The sequence below is a fragment of the Drosophila simulans genome, chromosome 2L, assembly GCF_016746395.2.
Source record: "Drosophila simulans strain w501 chromosome 2L, Prin_Dsim_3.1, whole genome shotgun sequence".
NCBI classification, from domain to species: Eukaryota; Metazoa; Arthropoda; class Insecta; order Diptera; family Drosophilidae; genus Drosophila; species Drosophila simulans.
In genome coordinates, this window is record NC_052520.2 from 10,622,786 (window position 1) to 10,643,209 (window position 20,424).

Sequence of the window (20,424 nt, forward strand, 5' to 3'; positions counted from 1 at the left end):
CCTTTTTTTGTTTTACATATGGCATGGGGATTTAACTTTATGAAAACCCAAATCCATTTTCCTCAGTGCACTTGGCCGTATGGAAATCTGTGTTCGGTTACACGCAACTTCTGCGCACACGAGACCAAAATATGAAAACAACCGCATGGTGCCTCCCCACAAAGCAATGTCACCCAATCCACAGATGGCGCCGGGTCGTTCGTGAGTGTCAATTTTCGGCGATTTTCATTCGTTTTCCATTTTCTTGTGCGGATGCAGCTTTTAAAAGCTCTTGGCTCCTTAGTTTGGCAGTAGCCGATGCGAGTGGCTCATTCAATTAGACGGCTTCCATTTAACCCGATGTGTCGCGGCCTCCTCCGTGATACCAATTTAAATGCGGAGTTCATATGGACAAAATGCTGACGGGCCTTATCGCACTGCTGTTATCGCTACTTTCCCTTAACCCCATCACGACTGCTTGTAAGTGAAGAAGATCGCATCGCCGATAAGGATTGTGATTTGTGTGCTTAGCTGGTTTCCTTTTTTATAGCCAAATACCACAGAGAGGCATTGCAATTCTTGTTGCGCAACGGAAACTTCGACCTAAATCCATTTAACTGTCACATTTTATTGTGGGAAACGTGCCCCAAGCGATTTATAGATTATCAGCTGTTTACAAGGTAAGTGAAGTGAGAAATGTGAAAGTGACAAAAATGTGGAAGATTAAGGAAATAATGTATTTGAAAAGAGTATGTTATTGAAAGAAGTGCTAGAGACAACAATCTTAACAAATAACGAAATTGTGCATGATAATCAATTAGATTTAGGTTTAAATCTAAATAAATTAGTTTAAATGAATTAATAGTTTTATGTATAATAAGACAGTAAGACCTCTAAAGCGAATATGTTTTCAAATATCAACTGCCTTACCACGCATTCCAATCTTTCTCTTTTCTGCGATGCAGATTAGCCTTATAAATGTTCCCGTTTTATCCCTGAAATCTTTCCTTTCATTTTCCTGGCCGTGAACTACGAAACAAAGGCAGTGTGAAAGGCCAGTTAGTCACCAAAGAAATGAAAATCTGATAAAACTTCACAATCGCATAGCTAAAACGAATGACTTAGGAAACAAACTTGGCAATTGTCGTCGAATAAAATTATAAGAATTTGCATTAAATGCGAATGTTATGTAAATAATAAACATATGAATTACGAACGGCAGACACCATGAAAAGGCAATGGCATTGAGCTGGGAAACGAAACCGAAACCATTTCCAACCGAAAACTCATAATCAAAATCAGTGCAGCGTTGCGTGTGCCATGGATTTTCATTTTCATAGACGTCGCCAGGCGGCAAATGCGGCAACAACAGCAACAGCAGCAATTGCATCAACAATGAAGGCAACACAACAGCAAAAACAGCAGCAACATTATACAGATATTAGCCAAAGTCGTTCACGTTTTCAGTCCGAAGTTGGGCAAAGTCAAGGCAACAGGCGGTGGGCTGAGCAATTCTTAGGCCAGTTTTTACTGTTGCTGCTGCATCAGTTGCTGTTGCTGTTGCGGCTGCTACTGCTGCTGTTGCTGCTTCAGCAGGCGTCTGCTGCATTTTCCTTGGCTGCGCATTTCGCGCTTTTGCAGCGCATTTGCAGTGCACAGCGCGAATCTGCAAGACGTGGTGCGGATCGCTCGCGAAAAAATCAAAATTGCTAATTTCAATGCAAAGGATTACGATGAAATCGCTAGGCAAACACAAATGGATATCAATTAGAGAAACGTGTAATCAGAGTGCATGTTGTCAATTTAAACGGGAAAGCGCTGTGGAATCTGGTTAAAAATATACGAAATATGTGAAAGGCGACGAAAGAGGAAAGCCAAATATCCTCACGGAAAATAACTCATTAAAAAGTGACTTCAAAATAAAAATCAGTAAATTATTTCATAAACAAATCAGTCACTGAATAATGGAAGTAAATTAAAGAAAAATGAGGTGTAAAATTGAGTGAAATTTAAATTTTTTTAAAAATTGTGAAAGATATAAAGTTAACTTTATATGCATGAGCTTATACTGTCCTCAATTATGAGCTCAAAATTTAAGTGAATATTATACCAGTTAATGCGGTAATAATGTAACTTTTTTGATGTGAAAAGAAACGAAAACCCATTGAAATTTTGGCTTTAATTACCATTTAAAATAAGTAAAACAAAAAGTCACAAAACGTTAAAGTCCAAATACAAAAAATGAAACAAATCGTCGTGCTTTTCATATTCTCACTCTTTGCCAAAGGTAAAATACCTAAATTCTTATTTCACTTAAAATGTGTTGATCAAGCTGAAAAAAAAATATTGAGTTCTTGTGTTTCTGTTGAAAATTCTTGATCATCTACACAATTTTAAGTATTTTTATGCATGGGCATAGAATTTCAGAATTATGAAATGAAATTGCAGATGCACAAACATTGCTCCTAAGCCAAATGGATTGGAAGAATCTGCGCAACAGTGGAGCCTTGGACCTAAATGTCTTGCGCTGCTTTTTGCGCGACAAAAACTATTGTCCCAGTCCACATATCGATCATCGTCTGTATGCTCCGTAAGTTCGATGGAATTCAAAGTATAATATATACTTAAAAGGAATCCCAAAGTAATATTCTTTTGACCAAAATCAAGTTTTATTGGTGAATCACACTTTTAAATTGGTATTAAGTCCATAAAATGCTCATCAAAATGTTTGTAAATATGTATTTTTTAAATGCTAAAGATGGGGTTTCATCTTTAAGGTTCGATTGCTTTATAAATTTAAATGCCATAAGTTGGAAAAAAAATAATGTTATTAATTTAGTAGCTGGCGGGGGAGAAAGTTCCTCAGGTGTTAGGCAACTGGAATTTCAGACTCGGTTAGTGTGTCAACTGCCGAAACACTTGTCGCACTGCACTTGTGCAACCATAAGGATATTAAGCGGCAACGAGCAAGAGAAAAAATAAGAGTGCAATTAATGGGCGGGCAACTCGTTTCTCGAAACCAGCCACTGACCCACTAAGGATGAGATGCTTTTGCCAAAGGAGGCCGGCTTTTTCCACATCGACCACCGATCTTGGCCAGCGATGACATCAATTTCAATGGCCAATGCCAATAAAATGCTTCGTAAATGGCTCCTCGATATTTGCCCAACTTGTCTGGGCAAGATTACTGCAAGCTCTGGAGTCGAGACAAAGTCGCAACTGGCGAAGTCCATTTTTGGAGAGCAGACGGGTAATTGCCGTGGTAACACTTAACAACTGGGGGATTACATGATGGCCAGCTTTTACGAGGCTGCTGATTGATGGTTGTATAACAGCGGAAAATAACCGGAATGACACCTCCGTTCTGGGAAATCTGAGAAGGAATACAAATTGCCTTTCTGCAACTATTTAGTCTCGTTAAGAATTTCTGGAAACCGTTTGGCTTGTAATTGCTGACGTATTTTAACTCATAGCTGTAAAGTTAATAATGTGATCCACTTTAAATGAATTTTTTCATTATCATAGCTTGATTTTCACTTGAAAATCTTTCAAGATTAACTAAAGTTAGTAGTTAGCATACCCAGATCACTTTGTAGTGCTTGCTGCACGAGAGATTTCTACGGTTTTATACACACATGGAATTTCCATCGTTCTATTTAAGTGATGGGCACAAAAAACACAGAGATATCTTCAAACTACTATTTCTTTATTATATGGTGGTTTTTTACATTATTTTTAGCAATGGACCGCGTCGTGGAACTCCTTTAAATGTCAAGAACCCAATAACCCTATACAAAGGTGGATTTAGCAAGCACCGCGAGACTGTCTTCATAATACACGGATTCAATGGAACTGCCATAGATATTCACCTGCAATTTCTTCGAGATGGTGAGAGCATCTATCTGTTGAATTATTATATTCTATTAAGCTTATAATTTATATGCCAAACTCTCTCTTTTTAGCTTACCTATCCCGCGATTTCAATGTCATCACAGTGGACTGGCGACCTTTGACACGCTATCCATGCTACCTCCACTCGCTTATAAACACCAGATTAACTGCGCAGTGCACTGCCCAAATCTACGCTTTCCTCACCCACTACGGAGCTGTCCGGGAGCGGATCACTTGCGTGGGTCACTCCCTGGGCGCCCACATCTGCGGCATGATCAGCAACCACCTGACGCGGAAACAGTACCGCATCATTGGATTGGATCCCGCTCGGCCTCTAATTGAGCGCATGAAGAGCAACAAATTTCGGTTGTCCATCGATGATGCCAACGTCATCCAGGTGCTCCACACCAATGCCGGTTTCCTGGGCCAGGAGGATAACTCCGGGCATCTCAACTACTGTGTCAACGGTGGACGCATACAGCCCTTCTGCAAAGGAAATCCAATCAGTAAGGCTAAATTAAAGTAGTTTAATACCCTCTTCCTCGGGAAAAGAAAGTTTAATATCAAATTATGATAGAACGTGTGATACCTCATATATATAAATTCAATGTGTTATAAATGTGCTCTCTATCCAACAGGGAAATCGCGATGTTCCCACTTCTTGAGCATCTGCTACTTGGCCACTGCCACATTTAAGCACAAGAAGTTCATGGGAGTACCATGTCCCAATGGCTGCCTGAATCTCAGTGGATCCAAGAGGCTGCCAGTGAGCGGCAAAGTAAATCCTTTCGAGTTCGCCTCGCTGCTAAGGGAGTATCACATAGGCAACGACGCCCCCGATGAGTAAGATTACTAAAAAACAAATATATAATTTATAACCAAATTCATTTTTCAGCGCCCGAGGCTGCATTTGCATTGATGTGCCGTATGCCAAGCACTGCCCCTTTACGGATGCGTAGGAGCTGGTCTTCAGTAGGTTGTAATTCTATGATAAAGCTGTCGATAATAAATTCAAGGAATATTATTTTTTTTATCTTTCTTTGGCGGGTAAATATCAAGTGTATATTGGGTCCGCTTAGCTGACTAACGAAAACACAAAAAGAAAAGCAGTAGTCGACGATTAGATACTTCTTACGCAGCTGAATGGAGTGCGAGGAAAATTGAGATTCCTAAGTAAGAATGAATGTTTCTAGGGCCTTTAGTTTACGAAATCTTTAACTCCGTTAAAGCATATTTTAGTATATATGAAGGAAAAATGAGAATTAATTACTTACTTTCTACTACACGTAGTAGTATTTAATTGTCTTAGCTTTAAAATGTTGCTAACATTAAAAATTCCAAAAATATTTTTTTCGAAAATTTAAAAATCAAAATCGATATTCTAGGAGCTTGGTTCAGTGTAATACGCCAAACTTTATATCGAATATATGGTATCGATGTTTTCAATCGCCGTTGTAATCGGTGCAGCTGATTGGTGTTTTACCATCTCTATCGACATTGTGTATATAAAACATTTGTTATTGCTCATAACACAATTTTTACAACCTGAAAGTCTATAGTTACATATATCGCTTGTTTATTTGAAGTAAGTATCTTCCGTGTAACATGTAAAACCATTGATGAATGTCATAATCTATTGTAAATCGAATATTTTAGATTGCCCAACAAGAAATTCCCACGAAATATATTGTAATTCTTGAGATAAATATATAATCATGGGTTGCGATGGAGGAACAATTCCCAGGCGCGATGAGCTGGTGCGCGTGAAGCAAAAGCCAGAGCAGGTAAGTCTATTTGATTGGAGCACCTCCTGGCCAGACTAAACAGTATTTCTGGAACCCTACAGAAAGACAAGGATGCAGAGAGGGAGTTCCGTTGGCGCCACTGCACCTTGACCCAACAGAGCCTCCAGGAGCCGATCGCCATGTGCGGCATGGGCAGGCTGTACTCCAAGCAGAGCGTCATTGAGCGACTGCTGGAGAAGGAACCGATGCCAGAGACAGCTGCGCACGTGAAGAGCATGAAGGACATTCGTCAGCTTAATCCCACACCCAATCCTGCCTTCACAGAGGAGGACAAAACTGAGGGACTATTGGACACACGACATTCTCCTTACATCTGCAAGCTGATTGGCCTGGAGATGTCCGGCAAATTTCGCTTTGTGGCCCTGTGGAGCTGCGGGTGCGTTTTGTCAGAGCGTGCCTTGAAACAGATCAAAGGCAGTGTGGCCAGCACTTGTCCGCTGTGCCAGGCTCCCTACAGCGTCGAGGACGTGGTGGTGCTCAATGGCAGCGAGGAGGACATGGAGCTCATGCGGGTCAAGATGGAAATGCGTGCGGCCAAGCGCAAGTCCTCCAAGAAGGACAAGAAGAGTGCTAAGAAGGTGGAGGTGAAAGCTGAGCCCACAGAGACAGAAGAACCACTGGCTTCAACATCCAAGTCTGCAGCCGCAGAGAAACCCACTACTAGCACAAAAACCAAGGCGGTCGGGCAGGTCAAACGACTGGGCGCCGTTAATGCAATGCAGGATCCCGAACTGAAGCGTCTCAAGAGCGACTTCAGCGTGGCCAAGGACCCGAAGGCCACCGATGTCTACAAATCCCTTTTCACCTCCCACAAAACCGAAAAGGATCAAGAGCGCGCCCACTGGGTCACCTACAATCCATTCTACAATTAGTCTAGATTTAAGTTTGCTGTGTTAACTCAGTCACTTGTCCACAGTTTGATCGTTGAAACCTCACACACAGTTTCAAAATATACAATCGACAATGTATCGTGCAGCCTATCAAAAAGGTTTCCTTACCGTGCTTTACAGCGTAGGCAGTTCGCCCCTGAACAACTGGTCCTCCTATGTGAGTATCTGGCATTCAATGCTGCTGCTGCGTCTCTAGAAACCATCCTTGTACAGACCAAAAACGGGTATATCAAACGGATCTACGATGAGGACATCAAGTCCCTGGTGCTTGAGATCATGGGCTCGAATGTGTCCACCACGTTCATACACTGCCCCAGCGAATGCAAGGAGCAGCTGGGCATCAAGCTGCCATTCCTGGTGCTCCTCATTAAGAACATGCACAAGTACTTTTGCTTCGAAGTTAAGGTTGGTTAAAGTGTTTCGCATTTATAGTAAATTTGTCTACATACATATATCCTTAGATTCAAGACGATCAGCGCTTTATGCGCCGCTTCCGAGTGTCCAATTTCCAGAGCAAGACCTCCGTGAAACCCTTCTGCACGGCCATGCCGATGGGCATGTCACCGGGCTGGAACCAGATCCAGTTCAACCTGGCCGACTTTACGCGCCGTGCTTACGGCTCCAACTATCTGGAGACGGTATCCTTGCAGCTGCATGCCAACGTACGCATCCGGCGCATCTACTTCGCCGATAAGCTGTACACAGAGGCGGAGTTGCCCAACGACTACCGTCTGATGGGCAAGCCGAAGGACCTGAAGAAGCCGGAGAAGCAGTTCAAGGTGCAGGCCACTGCGCGTCCTCCGTCGCCATTGAACACGGGCCGCGGTGAACCCGGACCATCCAAAGACACGGACGCAGAGGCAACAGGTCCCGCCACGGATCCGATGAGTGAGCCGGAGCCCGCGCTGCAGAAGTCTCCGTCGCCGCCTGTTCCGCAGAAGGTTCCGTCGCCAGCAGCTTCTGCTCCTCCAGAGCCCGCCACCGAGGAGCCAGCTCCACAAACAGAGGCCACCGAAGAGGCCTACTATTAAGTTACGTTGCATAATTGCTTGTTTTTATCATTCTGTTGACACGCGACTGGTAGTGGCACAAAGTTTAAATTTCCAGTCATAGCAATCATAATCGAATGTGTTTCCTTCATATAGAACTAGGGAATGGGTATTACCTTTGGATTTCCATGCAGAACCGATTGGTTTCCTATTGTAGACTTGCTTTATTTTAACCCTCTCTGACTCGAAACAAAATCTGCTTTGTTACATTGTGAATTTGCTAAAATACATATCTTAATTAGGATGATGCCGCGGGTGCACTGGCGATAGCCAGCATGTCAGCGTCAATGTTCTTGAGTGCGTTGTGGTACTCGGTGATCTCGAGCGCCTCCCACTCGGCCTTGAAGGCGGCCTTTGGATCCTGGGGCATGGTCATGGCAGCGCCCGTCATGGCATCCGCCTGTGCCTGCGTCTGATCGGCGTGATTGTTCTCGCCAAGAACCAGTGTGTAGATGGAGCGCAGGCCGAACACGTTAAGGAAGTACCAAGAGGCTGAGGAGACCCAGGCGGCGTCCAGCGAGGCCAGCTCAACGCCCCGCTGGAGCATGGGCTTAAAGCGCAGGGTCAACGGGAAGGGTACCTTGGTGGTGACGAAGCCCGAAAACATCCAGTTGATCCAGCCACCGATCACGACCATGGGCAGCACGTTAATAAAGTTGCCCTTGACCATGTCTGTGAGCATGGCGGATGAGTTCTGGGCCACAGGCGCCCGCTTCTGGGTCTTAAAGTAGCCGGTCTCCTCGTTGTTGAAGTAATTCTTTCGCATGGAGAAGCTCTGGGCGCTCAGATACTTGCCGTTCTCGCGCAGCAACCGTGCCCGAATCATCGCCTGGCTGTGAACGGAATGGTAGGTGTCACTAAAAGATGCCTCACTGCACTTTGCTCCCTCACCTGTCCTGGATTTGGGTGATCTCGGCCTTCTTCTGCGTGGATATCAGTATGGAGACGTAGTGTCGCACGATTCCCACCAGAAACGTGATCAGCACGATGGGCAGGAACACCCACACGCGGATGTCCGGATCAATCAGCAGCTCCGTCATATTTTAATTGATCTGTGAGATTTTCCTGTTTTTCGGCCCAATTTTCACCCAATTGGCTCAATTGGATTGGGGATGACAGTCGATTATTTATCCGATAAATGTGACAGGTCACGCTCATGACGGAACATTTATCGATAGCTTTGCAAAACAAAAAATTTATCACCTATTTAAATTAACATATTATTATCATTTGCACCCAAATCCAGAATATATATAAGTTATATATACTATAACCTATTTATTATCACACTGATTTTATATGTAAGCTACACCTATAATTTTTTAAATGCGATATATTTACAAAATAATCACAGGGAATACCCCAATTATGTGATCAAATCACTGTATAAGTATCGATGTATAAGTAAAACTTCATGTTATCGATTCCCGACATGAATGTGACAACTCTGCAGACCGAGAATGTAAATTTTGATCGAATCGAATTTGTTGGACTGCTGCAAAGACGCCAGGTGAAAACCAAGATTTGCTGAACAACAGGAACACATTGCCATGGAGGCCAAGACCGACGCACCCATCTCACCAGCGCCCGCACCAAATCCGCCGGCAGAAGCTGGCAAGGAGCCAAATGCGAGCAGCAACGCGCAAGCTAACACGACTCCTGCTCCGGGAGCGCCTTCAGCTGGAGCCACTGCCGTTGCCCAGTCCACGAATCCGGTGGCCCAGCAACAACAGCAGCAGCAGCCGGCGGTGGCCAAGAAGCCCAGTGGCGAGACAAACAACATGCCCACGCGACAGTACCTCGACCAGACGGTGGCGCCGGTTCTGCTCCACGGAATGCAGGCCCTGGCTCGCGAACGGCCCACGGATCCCATACAGTTCCTGGCCTCCTACCTACTAAAGCATAGCAACGGGTGCGACGAGAACAATGCCGCCGCCGTGGACAACAACTCCTAAGCCCACCACCCTACTTACCTCCCATTTTCTCCCCTCCTTAGTTGTATAAGTGAACAGTGAATAATTAATAAACGTTTAAAGTTAGAATGTAATCGCAAAACACACAAATGTACTAGGATTGCTAAGTTGTTATAGGATAACCCCAGGGATCCAGTTTCGAGTTTAGCAGCTCCAGGGAGGCGTCCGCGATCTTGGCCAGAAGCTCTGCCAGCTTGTGCTTTGTATAGACTTTGTACAACTGTCGATTCTCGCTGGATATTTCATCTGCCAGGCGCACACAGCCCGCAAAGTCTCCCGACTTGAACATCACTTCGTTCAGGAGCAGGGCGATCTCGGGAATGCAGATGGAGCGCAGTTTCTCCATCTGCAGTAGACGGTGATCCCAGTTCAGCTGCACGGCGTTCTCGGGCAGCTTGGGGATGAACGGATCCACCAGCCAACCCTTGTCCGGAAACATGAGCACATTGTACAGGGTTTCGATGGTTTCTGCAGGGAAAGAACGCGGGTTACATGTCAAAAGATCAGATTAATGGGTATGCGATCCACTTACGCTTGGCCTGCTCCTTAAGCTTGTGCTCCCAGCGCACGACTTCCGATCGGTGAGCCTGCTCCTTGCGCTCACTCGCCATGCGCTCCGTGAAGTTGTCCTGCGAGGAAGCTGCGTGTGAAGCCAGTGGCTTCTTGGGCTTGTTCTGCTGCAGGCGGTTCCATTCGATAAAGCTGTCGACGCCCGACAGATACACCTTGTAGCAGAGATACTCCTTCAGGCAGCACTCCTCGCGCGGCGGTATGTTGTCCACGGAGCCGTACAAGCTGACTAGTTGCTGCACTATGTCGGCCGGCACCATGCGGAAGGTCTGGCGCATGCACTCCACCTTGTTGCTGGCCAGATAGGTGCGTATCATGGCGTTGGCCTGCCACAGCAACTCACCGCGCTGCTCCGGCAAATAGGTTAGCCACTCCAGTGCTGAGATCTTGCGCTGATCGATCGCAGAGATCTCGCCCGACTTCGGCTCACCAAATTCCCCTAGTGACTGATGTGCGAGGCGAATATTCTCCACGGTGACGCGTGTGATCTGTTCCACATCCAAGCCCGCCTGCAGGGCGGCATCCACAGCTAGCTCCCGCGGACGCTTCTGCTCCACTTGCTCCAGGAACCGCGAGTAGAGCTTCACCTGCAGCGGATTCGAAAGCGATGCGGTATAGTAGGCTATTAGCTGGGGCTCGCCCCTGGCAATCAATGCTTCCACATATGCGGCTACGATCTTCTCCGCCTGCCGCTCCTGCTCCACACGTCCGATTTGACGCAGAAAGAGCACTATGTGGGCCATAAAGCGCAGTTGGTGGGGCGATTGTTGGGCGGTATCCTTCTCCACCCAGCGCACCATGTGTTGGATCAGCTCGCCGCAAGTATCGAGGATTAAATGACGCTGGATAATGCCCTGTTGACCTTGGGCGTAGTCCCGCACCGACGCATCCTTGGCAACGTTCAGCTCATCGAAGATCTGCTCCATCGTCATCCTGCCGTTCCAGTAGTCATCGGGCATCGGTTGGTAGTTTTTCAGGCAGCAGCCGCGTATCTCCGACTCCACACGGATGTCGATCTGCACCTTCAGGTGGGCCCACAGCAAATCGTGCCAGTTGCTGTGCAAAAGTGTTTTCAGCGAGCCCAGGTGGCCGGAGAAGACGCCCGCCGTCGCCCGGCTGTACTCGTCATAGTTCTTGGAATCGGCCAGCATCCAGGCGCAGCGCTTCCATATATCCCTCCTGGGATTGCCCTCTATGGGCAGCTTTTCGTGCAGCCCCGAGACATTCTGCTCGAAGTTGGGATCCTCGTGGAGACGCCAGCCCTCAAGGATTGCCGCCCGCCACGTCTGTCCGAAGTGCTTGCACAACTTGAGACCATCGTCGACGCGTCCCGATCGTATCAATTCGAAAATGGCGCGGGACAGGCGCAGGTTGTCCTCCTCGTCGAGGGCATGCAGAGGTCGTTTCTCGCGTACGGGAGCATCTGGGTCCAGGCGAGTTACGATCTCATGGCCCTTGCCAAAGGCGGCGCCCTGCAGATTTTCCAGCTGGAAGAGTGTGTTCTCCCACGCCATCATACGATCGTGGGCGTGGAGTGGGTTTTGTTGCTCCCCCCGATCGTAGCACGCCTCCAGCCAGTCCACCACCAGCTGGTACTCACGCAGTGTGGCATTGAGGGCGTACAGCTGCTGTATGACCTCCTTCTCGCTGCCGCCGAGCGTGGGGCCATCCTGCATCTCATCATCCGCCGGCCTGTCCGTTTGCAGCAGAATGCGGTCGTAGAAGAGGGCGTGCAGCAGGCGCCACGTGTTTATCTCCTGTCGCAGCCAGGTGAGCAAGGACTCGCGCTGCCGCGTGCCCTGTTCCCCGCCCATGCCGTGATCGATGTCCAGCTCCAGCTGCTCCATCACCCCGCGACAGACGTGCGTCAGCGCTTGGATCACCTCGAACGCCTCTTGGCCAGCGCCTTGCGTCTGCAGCACGTCGTAGAACTGCGGGTAGAGCACGTCCATACGGCTCTGGCCCCGATCCAGATCATCGCCGGTGTTCTCCATCAGCGAGCGATCCTCCTGCTCCGCGTTGCTCTGCTCGAGGATGAGCAGCGAGTGGGAGAGATTCTGCGGCGCCATCGAGCTGTTCAGCGTCGTGCGCAGCAGGCCACTGCGGGTGCTCCTCGGGAACGGGCTGTCGGCCATGGCTGCACTCTGCGTTTCCTGGCTATCAGCTACTGCACATCAATTCAATTAATTTAATCAAAACAGAAATTCACGCGCTATTCGCTAAAAATGCCGGGAGCGTTTAGTGTTACCAGATGACGGAACAGCAATAAAGCTCTCCCCCTCTCACTATTGCACAAGCACATGGAAATAAGCGATTCCCACTGAATTCAAGCAAATTTCGTAAGAAACATATTGATTTAAATTGTTAATCTAGTAATTCGGCAAAGTTACGAAAGAATAAGGTACCAGCATTCCGTAGAATCATTAAAAATAGTATGCGGTACCTCCATCCTCCACCGCAACTTCGTACCTGAAAAGCGTACTACAATCGCGTAACTGAATCACGTAAAAAGAAATTAAAAAGGTATTTCAAATATTAAAACTCGATAAAAACCTTAACGAATTTAATATTTTAGGTATAACAAATTCTTCTACTTTATATTGACCGTGTACAAATAAATCCCAATGATCAGGCCGTAGAGACCGAGCACCTCGGCGAAAATGAGGATCAGGATCATGCCGATGAAGAGGCGTGGCTGGAGGGCAATGTGTCGCACGCCCACTTCGCCGACCTCGCCCACTGCATATCCGGCAGCCAGTCCAGCGAATCCCACCGAGAGTCCAGCTGCCAGGTGCACATAGCCGGTGGGCAGTGAGTATTTCGGAGCAGGCGCCAGTTCGCCAGATAGGAGCACGGACACCACCAGACCGTATATGGCAATGATGCCCGCCATGACCACCGGAATGATGGACTTCATCACCAGCTCGGGACGCATAACCGCCGTGGCGGCGATTCCTGTTCCGGACACAGCAGTTCCGTAGGCCGCTCCAGCGGAGGTCAGCACACTGGAGAAGACGACGCCCATCACGCCATAGAACGGGGAGTACGGCGGATAGCGATCCAGCATGATAGGTGATGTACTGGTTTCCTTAAGCTTCAGACTTTCAATCAGCCCCGGCACGTCCAGCGAATTGGATTCGTTAAACAGTGGCAGATAGTACTCCATTTCCAACTTGGTACTTGCTGCCTTTTTCGTATTCGCTTGAAAAGGAACGCTCTATGTTGCTTGCTTTCTGGGTTTTCCAACTTGTTAGTCTGACTAGCCTGTAGTTTGGCAAGAATGAAAATTCAAGGGTAACGAGATGAGCAATTCATATTGAATATTAATATTATTTGAGTTGTTTAGGCTTAAGGTGGAAATTCAACGATTTATTTATTATTTTAGCAACTTCTTGAGTAAAAGTATTCATAAATAATTACAATTGCTCAGATTTAGGCACTCGACATTGAATTAAATATTTTGAAATGCTTAAATCCTTCGAAAGATGTAACAATCGATTGCGATTTGAATTTGAAGCTGCGCGGCTTATCGGCCATCATGCGACGTGCACGAAACGCTTGCATGACGATATGCTGCCGTAAGATCGTGCAAGGGCCGCCCAACATAAAACATTTTTCTTTTATTTGTTGTACGCACGGCGAAGACGCTTGCAATTGCGATTTTGGCACTGCAGAATAGCGATTGGGCGATGCGCTGCATTCGCTCGAGTCGCAGCTCCTGGCAGTCGCAGCTAACCAGCCAACGGGCCGGAGGACGGGACTCAAATCCGGCGACCCACGGAAACGAGCAGCCAAATTCAAAAACAAGCGAGCACCGAAAACAGGAAGCAAGTTTTTCCCATTTCGCTGGCGGCGCATAAAATGGAACGCAGTGGACGAATGTGGACGAGAGCCCTGAGAGAAACACAAAAGCACGGAACCTGAGCAACAACACACACCAGTGATATAATAGTAGTCTACGGAACCCCTGATCCACGGCACTTCGCATCCAATCTCACCCAAGGTACGGCATTGATTTTTCTCCCCGCAAACGCGCATTTTTATTATAGAGAAAATGTTCACACGCTCGTCGCTTGTGTTCGTTGTGGTTTTTGTTGTTTGATTTGCACAGCCTTTTGGCAAGATGGCCGTGCAGCTGAAACAGAGCTACCACCACCTGCCCCTGACGATCACGCCGATCCTGCAGCAGACGCACCTCCTGCCGCAGCAGGCACCCAATCCCCCCCAGCAGCAGCCGCAGCCGCCGGATCTCACCTTCCACTGCATGTGCTGTGCGGAGTTCTTCGTCCATCCGCTGGCGCTGTACCAGCACATGAACACCCTGCACCCCCATGAGCCGGGCAATGGACAGCAGGAGCAGGAGAGCCCGGGCGACGAGGGCGAGGACTACAGCTGGATCTTCGAGCCGGTGTGCGAGCTGGCGGAGGATGGCAGCGACTCGTCGGATGGGAGCGACTCCTCGGGCTCCGACAGCTCCTCCTCGTCGGACGACGACGACGATGACGACGACGACAGCAGCAGCTCCAGCTCGAGTTCCAGCAACTCAAGTTCATCGAGCAGCTCGGTGCCGACCACCAGCAACTCCAACACCCAGCAGAGCCAGGAGTCGGTGCAGCCAATTCGCGGCCTGGTGGCCGGACCGGGCTACAACGAGTTCCAGCTGCAGATGTCGGATCCGCGGGAGTCCACCTCCATATTCATGGTGCAGCCGACCGTAAGCGTCACGCCCTTGCAGCAGCTACTACCACCGGCACCCACTGTTAGCCCGGGATTCGGCCTGCAATCGACGCCCATCAAGCGGCGGCGCGGAAGGAGGACCAACATCGGTGCACCCGTGATGGATCCAGCGTTGAATGGCAACCAGAAGTGCTTCCAGTGCACGCACTGCGAGGCGAGTTTTCCCAACGCCGGCGATCTGTCCAAGCACGTGCGCTCGCACATCACCAACAAGCCGTTCCAGTGCTCCATCTGCCAGAAGACCTTCACCCACATCGGCAGCCTGAACACGCACATCCGTATCCACAGCGGCGAGAAGCCGTACAAGTGCGAGCTGTGCCCGAAGGCCTTCACGCAGTCCAGCAGCCTGATGGTGCACATGCGCTCGCATTCGGTGCGCAAGCCGCATCAGTGTGTGCAGTGCGACAAGGGATTCATCAACTACAGCTCGCTGCTGCTGCACCAGAAGACGCACATCGCGCCCACGGAGACGTTCATCTGCCCGGAGTGCGAGCGCGAGTTCAAGGCGGAGGCGCTGCTCGACGAGCACATGCGCATGCACACGCAGGAGCTGGTGTATCAGTGCGCCATCTGCCGCGAGGCCTTCCGCGCCAGCTCGGAGCTGGTGCAGCACATGAAGAACCACATGGGCGAGAAGCCATTCACCTGCTCGCTGTGCGACCGCTCGTTCACGCAGTCGGGCAGCCTGAACATCCACATGCGCATCCACACCGGCGTAAAGCCGTTCCAGTGCAAGCTGTGCGACAAGTGCTTCACCCAGGCCTCCAGCCTGAGTGTCCACATGAAGATCCATGCGGGCGAGAAGCCCTACCCGTGCCCCATATGCGGCAAGTCGTACAGCCAGCAGGCGTACCTCAACAAGCACATCCAGGCGCACCAGATGGCTTCGGCCGCATCCGCATCCACGTCGCCTGGCCTGCTGGTTGCCAAGCAGCCGCACGAAACGCTCGTTTGCATTGTCTGCGGATCGTTGCATGCGGATGCCACTGCGCTGGCCAGCCATGTGCACAGCCAGCACGCAGCGCTGCTGGACACGATGAAGCAGTCCGGAATGAACACGGCGCAGGGCGGAGCGATTCCAGACGGCAAGTGCAGTGCGGAGGAGCAGCAAGCCTATGTGGAGCGGGTTCAGTGCGTCCTGCAGCAGATGAACCATCAGCAGCAGCATCAACAGCAGCAGCAACAACATCCGCAACAACAACAGCAGCAACAACATCCGCCACAACAACAACAACATCCGCAACAACAACAACAGCAGCAGCAGCATCTGCAACAACAGCCGCATCAGATGCAGCTACCGCTGCAGCCCAAGCTGCCGGCCATGGACTCCACCGGCGAGGACGAAGAAGAGCCCGACGAAGCGGAGGAACCTCCGGATGAGGAGGAGGCGGAAGATGAGCCAGAGGAGCCGGCGGAGGTGAAAACGGAAGTGCTGGCAGCAGAGGACGCTCTGACCAGTCCGGGCTATCCCATTCTCGGGCTGCAGGAGGAACAGATCCTGCTGGACTCTGACATGTACTACGAGGACTTCGCCGACATGGACGTGGGCTGTCAGGAGGAGGTGTTCGGCGACTTTGTCGTCAACGAGGAGGAGGTTTACACCGATGCGCTCATCTAGATCTAGGTACTAAGATTTGGCCATAGTTTACGAAAGTAATTCATATTTACATTGAAAGGCACGACAGTTCTTAACTACGTTTGGGTCACAAAATGTGCTGACCGCACTTTTTTTATACAATTCATTTTGTTCAACAATGTCGTGGGGTATTACAGAGAAGACATTTGTCGGGAGTGTTCCAAAAGTACTTAACTCACAGTTTATCGTTGTTAGGTTACCATGTAGGATTCCCAGAGCACAGAACAAACCTTCAAAGTTTCAACTCGGTCTGCGAAAGATCAGTAACTTATCTTTAAACATTAACTATACCATGGAACCACCAAGAACCTTTTTTTTTACTAATCATAAGATCAGAAGCGATTTTGTGAGCATTCCCAGTACAACTTGTTGCACATTTTGGGCAACCGAAAGCGAAATTCCAGTTTTGTATCTCATATCACACGGAGCCCACACGACAAAAGAAGATTGTCCAGGAAATGGACGTATTGTATTTGCACATTATCTTACAAAGATATTACATTTTGTTAGTATTAAGCCTTACTTTATGCTGCTCATTTTACATCCCAAGGGATATACCCTTACCCAAGTTGGAGCCACAACGACTCCAACTATTCCACGTCGCGTATTTCCCAGAATCGCCTGAAGAGATTACATTAATCGTTATATTTAAGCACGCAGACTTTTCTTTTTTGGGTGAGGCTTTTGATTTATTCACTGCACTAACAGTGGAACTCTGGTAAGAGGTACAGGATCTAAATGGTTTCCATTCTATTCATCTGTGTGGACTCTTAAATCCTAGTGAAATTTCCCGCTGCAGAAGCGCCCATCATGCCAGGTTCATTCAGATCCAGCGTGGGATCCGTCTCTACCACGCCGAACATACCAGGCAGTAGATATCCACCGGCCAGCGGATAGTCTGGATCCAGATGATCGGGCGGAGCGATGAGCACATCGTCTCCTTGGTAGACGTAGGGCAATCGGATGATCCAGTAGGCGCTCTGCGACAGACGAGGCGGCACTATGCTGCCCAGGGTGAAGGTGTACCTTCCCACGCACACCTTGGGATCCACGATGATGTTGACCGGCGCCTTTGGCGTCACCACATGGATGCGCATCAGCTGCGCCAGAAAGTTGCGCTGAGATCTGCAGGGACAGGGATAGTAGAGCGGCATATTGTTGTGGACCACCTTGCTGCAGGTGTCGCGTTCGATGTCTGCTCCGCCGCGCAGCACGCGATCTGGGGCACACATCATGAACCGGTGTCCGCGGGAGCACTCGTACTCCATGCCCACAAATATTTTGAGCGACAACCTGTCGCCCTGCTTCTTCCAGCGCTGCTGCTTCTTTCCGTGATGCTGCTGTTGGTATTGCTGCTTGAGCGCGTGTACTAGGCGCAACTGGACGTCCCAGGGCAGCAGGAAATTGGCGCCGGACAAGAAGCCGCTTTGGAAGTGCTCCTGCAGCCCGGTATTGTGGCTGTAAATGGAACTGGGACCCACGCAGGCCAGCGACCAGCTTGGGAAGAGCGGCAGGAGGCCAAAGTTGCTGACAGTGTGCACCAAGCCCGGCAGATACTCAGTTGTGGACGTGGAGACGGCATCGGTTGGACCGACGTCTTCGCGAGCCTCCTTCTTTGCTGGCTCTTGGAGCTCAACCACTAGTTCGTTCTCTGTATCGGCGCTGGAGGTGCCACTGCTCGTGGTATTCTGCTCGGAATTCGACAGTTGCTCGGAACTAGCCTGCGATTCCTTCAGTGATGCTCCAAATCCAGCAATGGACATGTTTAGATCTGACCCAAAGGTGGGCGACAAGGGATGGGAGCAGCAGTTGCTGGCGGTATTCTGAAGTTTCTTTTTCGTGGGCAGCTCTCGCTCCTGACCCTCCTCTTCCTCCGCTTCGTCTTCCCCCGCATCTTCGTCTTGCGGCGCACCACTTTTTCCCGTATTCAGCAGAGGAAATGCAGCTTCAAAGGCCGCCGCCCGGTAATCACTAACCGATGGCTCGAAAATGGGGAACTGGTACTGTTTGACCTTAACGCACAGGTTGCACATTTGGGCAATGAGCTCGTAGAACTCGTAGTTCGCTTGCCGCAGGTTGAACGGGTCCTCTCGTCGTCCCTGAGTGCGACCGCAGTTGCAAGTGGAGATGTGGATCACTCCGCTGTTGTGCTTCTCGTGCGGCATATTCTTGGGCAGTGTGCAGGGATGGGAGCGCAGGCTAAGCAGCTCGCACTGCTGACGTCCATCCTCCCAATGATTGTGGCAAATGGCTGCCAGCTTCGCCAGTGCCGCCTGCGCCTGTGGACCGCGACCTTCCTCCTCGAAGGCAAGGGTGGCATCCGCCAGTAGTTGTCGGTGCGTGGCGGTGCCATAGTTTGCGGGTGCAGCGTTCTTGTAGGCGGCGATGCCCTTCTTCAGGCCCAATTCGCAGAGGTGAGCCCAAAATCTGCGATAAAGTAAAGTTATAGAGAGCATAAGGGTAAGTACTATCAACATACTTTTTCTCATAGTTCAAGTCCTCGTCGAAGTTTTTCAAGAATAGTTTCTGTAAAGAGCAGTCAAAGTTAAGCAAGCTGCCTCTATTGACTTACTATGTTACTCACATATTCCTCATTGCTGGTTTCGTGGTCTGGATCCTTTGCGTTCTCCACCAGCAACTTGTGCATCGTAGCCATGCAATCGTGCCACTCCTGGCTATTTAGGAGTTGGAACGGACCCTGCTGGGCATGCTGCTTGAAGGAGCCTGCATCAAAGCAACCCACCAAGGCGTCCTGAACGTGTCGCTGCAGAAAGTTCCACACGGTGTGGTCCTCCTGGTACTGCAGATTCTCCCACTCCTTCTCATAGACCGGCATAGTGAAGGGTTTGACGAATCCATCGAAGGGAGCCATCGCCAAGATCTCCAGGTCTTCCTCCTCCTCTTTGAGATCCGGCTTGTACATTGTCTCATTGAGGCAATCGATGGCCTTCAGCAGCTTGTCGTCACGCAACTCTTCGTGTGCGTTGAAGAAGACGAACTGTTTGTTGTTGGGAAGTGCCACAAGCGAGTTGCTGCTGCTATTGGTCACGATGTTGTAGCGGCGCAACAACTCATAGATGCAGTCCTCCATCTGGAACTCGCATGTAGAGACGGATTCGCGTGTCTTGGGCTCGTCGCCCGGAAAGTTTTCGAATAAGAAGAGAATCCTGGGAGCGCACAGTCGTGTGCGCTCACTTATCCTGGCGGCAGGCGTTTCTCTAAGCATTTGGGGCAGGAACTGCATCAAATGCTGTTCCCTGGCGAACTTGGCCAACTGGAACACGGTGAGCAGTGTCGGATCAAACGTCAGCCCATTTTCCACGTACACCACAATGTGGCAAACGTGCAGGGCCAACAGCATCATGCGCACGAAGCGACATCGAATCCTCTCGAAGAAGCTGTCGATGTCGAAGGGAGTATCCACATCCTCTATACAGACATCTATCATCTGGCCAGAAATCTCCGCGTCGTAGGTGCTTTCGAAGTGCAGCAGCAGGCTGAAGGTGCCCGGCTTGTAGTAACACTGTATCTGACCGTCTTCGGGCGTGTGATCATCGGGCGGCTCCATGCCGAAAGCCAGCATCTTGTTGGCCAGGTCGCAATCCGACCGGCCAACGACTCCGACCACTACCAGCGAACCGTTGAGCTGCAGCAGCTCCTGTCTAAGGAAGGTCATGTATGAGATGCTCTCTGCAGTTTCTTCTTATACTTACGCCACATTTTCGGGTATATCTGGGTAAGTCCAGGTGTAGTAATCATCCAACATTTTCGCTGGAAATTGTTTACAAGACTCTGCATCAGCTGTTTGAGTTCTGACAACGACCATTAAATATCTGGCAGCACTGTCGTAATTGATATCGATAGCGACGCTTCCGATATATTTCAGTTACTTGG

General features: G+C 49.4%; 9 protein-coding genes across 10 annotated transcripts; 5 read left to right on the top strand and 4 right to left on the bottom strand.

Annotated features, from left to right (window-relative positions):
• Nucleotides 1-282: 282 nt before the first annotated feature.
• Nucleotides 283-4,918, top strand: LOC6731872 (phospholipase A1). Of its 2 annotated transcripts, none has more exons than XM_016179953.3 (6): nt 283-459; nt 530-659; nt 3,719-3,867; nt 3,942-4,376; nt 4,509-4,713; nt 4,766-4,917. In XM_016179953.3, the coding sequence occupies exons 1-6, from the start codon at nt 387-389 to the stop codon at nt 4,827-4,829; spliced, it is 1,056 nt and encodes a 351-aa protein (XP_016024547.1). In that variant the 5' UTR covers nt 283-386; the 3' UTR covers nt 4,830-4,917. The 2 variants fall into 2 exon arrangements, with proteins under 2 accessions (XP_016024547.1, XP_016024548.1); XM_016179954.3 differs by lacking the exons at nt 283-459; nt 530-659 and adding exons at nt 2,138-2,266; nt 2,428-2,569 and having other exon boundaries at nt 4,766-4,918.
• Nucleotides 4,919-5,310: 392 nt separating this feature from the next.
• Nucleotides 5,311-6,655, top strand: LOC27207753 (replication termination factor 2). The gene is made up of 3 exons (XM_016183426.2): nt 5,311-5,455; nt 5,527-5,654; nt 5,717-6,655. Exons 2-3 carry the CDS (start codon nt 5,586-5,588, stop codon nt 6,545-6,547), a joined length of 900 nt encoding a protein of 299 aa, XP_016024549.1. The 5' UTR covers nt 5,311-5,455; nt 5,527-5,585; the 3' UTR covers nt 6,548-6,655.
• On the top strand, nt 6,584-7,687 carry LOC6731873 (cilia- and flagella-associated protein 20). The gene is made up of 3 exons (XM_016179955.2): nt 6,584-6,722; nt 6,779-6,970; nt 7,027-7,687. The coding sequence occupies exons 1-3, from the start codon at nt 6,639-6,641 to the stop codon at nt 7,594-7,596; spliced, it is 846 nt and encodes a 281-aa protein (XP_016024550.1). The 5' UTR covers nt 6,584-6,638; the 3' UTR covers nt 7,597-7,687.
• A 71-nt stretch (nt 7,688-7,758) lies between these two features.
• Nucleotides 7,759-8,767, bottom strand: LOC6731874 (ER membrane protein complex subunit 3). Its single transcript, XM_002078973.4, has 2 exons — nt 8,506-8,767; nt 7,759-8,447 (listed from the first exon to the last, which is right to left on the bottom strand). Exons 1-2 carry the CDS (start codon nt 8,652-8,654, stop codon nt 7,853-7,855), a joined length of 744 nt encoding a protein of 247 aa, XP_002079009.1. The 5' UTR covers nt 8,655-8,767; the 3' UTR covers nt 7,759-7,852.
• A 245-nt stretch (nt 8,768-9,012) lies between these two features.
• LOC6731875 (protein dpy-30 homolog) lies at nt 9,013-9,661 on the top strand. Its single transcript, XM_002078974.4, has one exon. The coding sequence runs from the start codon at nt 9,165-9,167 to the stop codon at nt 9,567-9,569; it is 405 nt and encodes a 134-aa protein (XP_002079010.1). The 5' UTR covers nt 9,013-9,164; the 3' UTR covers nt 9,570-9,661.
• LOC6731876 (nuclear pore complex protein Nup107) lies at nt 9,634-12,423 on the bottom strand. Its single transcript, XM_002078975.4, has 2 exons — nt 10,120-12,423; nt 9,634-10,055 (listed from the first exon to the last, which is right to left on the bottom strand). Exons 1-2 carry the CDS (start codon nt 12,290-12,292, stop codon nt 9,691-9,693), a joined length of 2,538 nt encoding a protein of 845 aa, XP_002079011.1. The 5' UTR covers nt 12,293-12,423; the 3' UTR covers nt 9,634-9,690.
• Nucleotides 12,424-12,726: 303 nt separating this feature from the next.
• Nucleotides 12,727-13,469, bottom strand: LOC6731877 (V-type proton ATPase 16 kDa proteolipid subunit). Its single transcript, XM_039291275.2, has 2 exons — nt 13,395-13,469; nt 12,727-13,354 (listed from the first exon to the last, which is right to left on the bottom strand). Exon 2 carries the CDS (start codon nt 13,321-13,323, stop codon nt 12,748-12,750), a length of 576 nt encoding a protein of 191 aa, XP_039147209.1. The 5' UTR covers nt 13,324-13,354; nt 13,395-13,469; the 3' UTR covers nt 12,727-12,747.
• A 232-nt stretch (nt 13,470-13,701) lies between these two features.
• LOC6731878 (zinc finger protein 3 homolog) lies at nt 13,702-17,182 on the top strand. Its single transcript, XM_016179956.2, has 2 exons — nt 13,702-14,160; nt 14,269-17,182. The coding sequence occupies exon 2, from the start codon at nt 14,281-14,283 to the stop codon at nt 16,510-16,512; it is 2,232 nt and encodes a 743-aa protein (XP_016024551.1). The 5' UTR covers nt 13,702-14,160; nt 14,269-14,280; the 3' UTR covers nt 16,513-17,182.
• On the bottom strand, nt 16,981-20,386 carry LOC6731879 (protein SMG8). Its single transcript, XM_002078978.4, has 4 exons — nt 20,244-20,386; nt 19,115-20,192; nt 19,010-19,056; nt 16,981-18,957 (listed from the first exon to the last, which is right to left on the bottom strand). The coding sequence occupies exons 1-4, from the start codon at nt 20,354-20,356 to the stop codon at nt 17,301-17,303; spliced, it is 2,895 nt and encodes a 964-aa protein (XP_002079014.3). The 5' UTR covers nt 20,357-20,386; the 3' UTR covers nt 16,981-17,300.
• Nucleotides 20,387-20,424: the final 38 nt, after the last annotated feature.

Excerpts from the sequence above, each read along its gene's own strand:
- LOC6731872 (XM_016179953.3), top strand. The coding sequence starts at position 387 with ATGGACAAAATGCTGACGGGCCTTATCGCACTGCTGTTATCGCTACTT. Across the intron at positions 3,868-3,941 it reads CCTGCAATTTCTTCGAGATG|CTTACCTATCCCGCGATTTC; the intron begins GTGAGAGCATCT and ends CTCTCTTTTTAG. Across the intron at positions 4,377-4,508 it reads CTGCAAAGGAAATCCAATCA|GGAAATCGCGATGTTCCCAC; the intron begins GTAAGGCTAAAT and ends TCTATCCAACAG.
- LOC27207753 (XM_016183426.2), top strand. The coding sequence starts at position 5,586 with ATGGGTTGCGATGGAGGAACAATTCCCAGGCGCGATGAGCTGGTGCGC. Across the intron at positions 5,655-5,716 it reads TGAAGCAAAAGCCAGAGCAG|AAAGACAAGGATGCAGAGAG; the intron begins GTAAGTCTATTT and ends GGAACCCTACAG.
- LOC6731873 (XM_016179955.2), top strand. The coding sequence starts at position 6,639 with ATGTATCGTGCAGCCTATCAAAAAGGTTTCCTTACCGTGCTTTACAGC. Across the intron at positions 6,723-6,778 it reads TGAACAACTGGTCCTCCTAT|ACCAAAAACGGGTATATCAA; the intron begins GTGAGTATCTGG and ends ATCCTTGTACAG. Across the intron at positions 6,971-7,026 it reads ACTTTTGCTTCGAAGTTAAG|ATTCAAGACGATCAGCGCTT; the intron begins GTTGGTTAAAGT and ends ATATATCCTTAG.
- LOC6731874 (XM_002078973.4), bottom strand. The coding sequence starts at position 8,654 with ATGACGGAGCTGCTGATTGATCCGGACATCCGCGTGTGGGTGTTCCTG. Across the intron at positions 8,448-8,505 it reads ATCACCCAAATCCAGGACAG|CCAGGCGATGATTCGGGCAC; the intron begins GTGAGGGAGCAA and ends TTCCGTTCACAG.
- LOC6731875 (XM_002078974.4), top strand. The coding sequence starts at position 9,165 with ATGGAGGCCAAGACCGACGCACCCATCTCACCAGCGCCCGCACCAAAT.
- LOC6731876 (XM_002078975.4), bottom strand. The coding sequence starts at position 12,292 with ATGGCCGACAGCCCGTTCCCGAGGAGCACCCGCAGTGGCCTGCTGCGC. Across the intron at positions 10,056-10,119 it reads GCTTAAGGAGCAGGCCAAGC|AAACCATCGAAACCCTGTAC; the intron begins GTAAGTGGATCG and ends CTTTCCCTGCAG.
- LOC6731877 (XM_039291275.2), bottom strand. The coding sequence starts at position 13,323 with ATGGAGTACTATCTGCCACTGTTTAACGAATCCAATTCGCTGGACGTG.
- LOC6731878 (XM_016179956.2), top strand. The coding sequence starts at position 14,281 with ATGGCCGTGCAGCTGAAACAGAGCTACCACCACCTGCCCCTGACGATC.
- LOC6731879 (XM_002078978.4), bottom strand. The coding sequence starts at position 20,356 with ATGGTCGTTGTCAGAACTCAAACAGCTGATGCAGAGTCTTGTAAACAA. Across the intron at positions 20,193-20,243 it reads GATATACCCGAAAATGTGGC|ACAGGAGCTGCTGCAGCTCA; the intron begins GTAAGTATAAGA and ends GACCTTCCTTAG. Across the intron at positions 18,958-19,009 it reads GACTTGAACTATGAGAAAAA|ATTTTGGGCTCACCTCTGCG; the intron begins GTATGTTGATAG and ends ACTTTATCGCAG.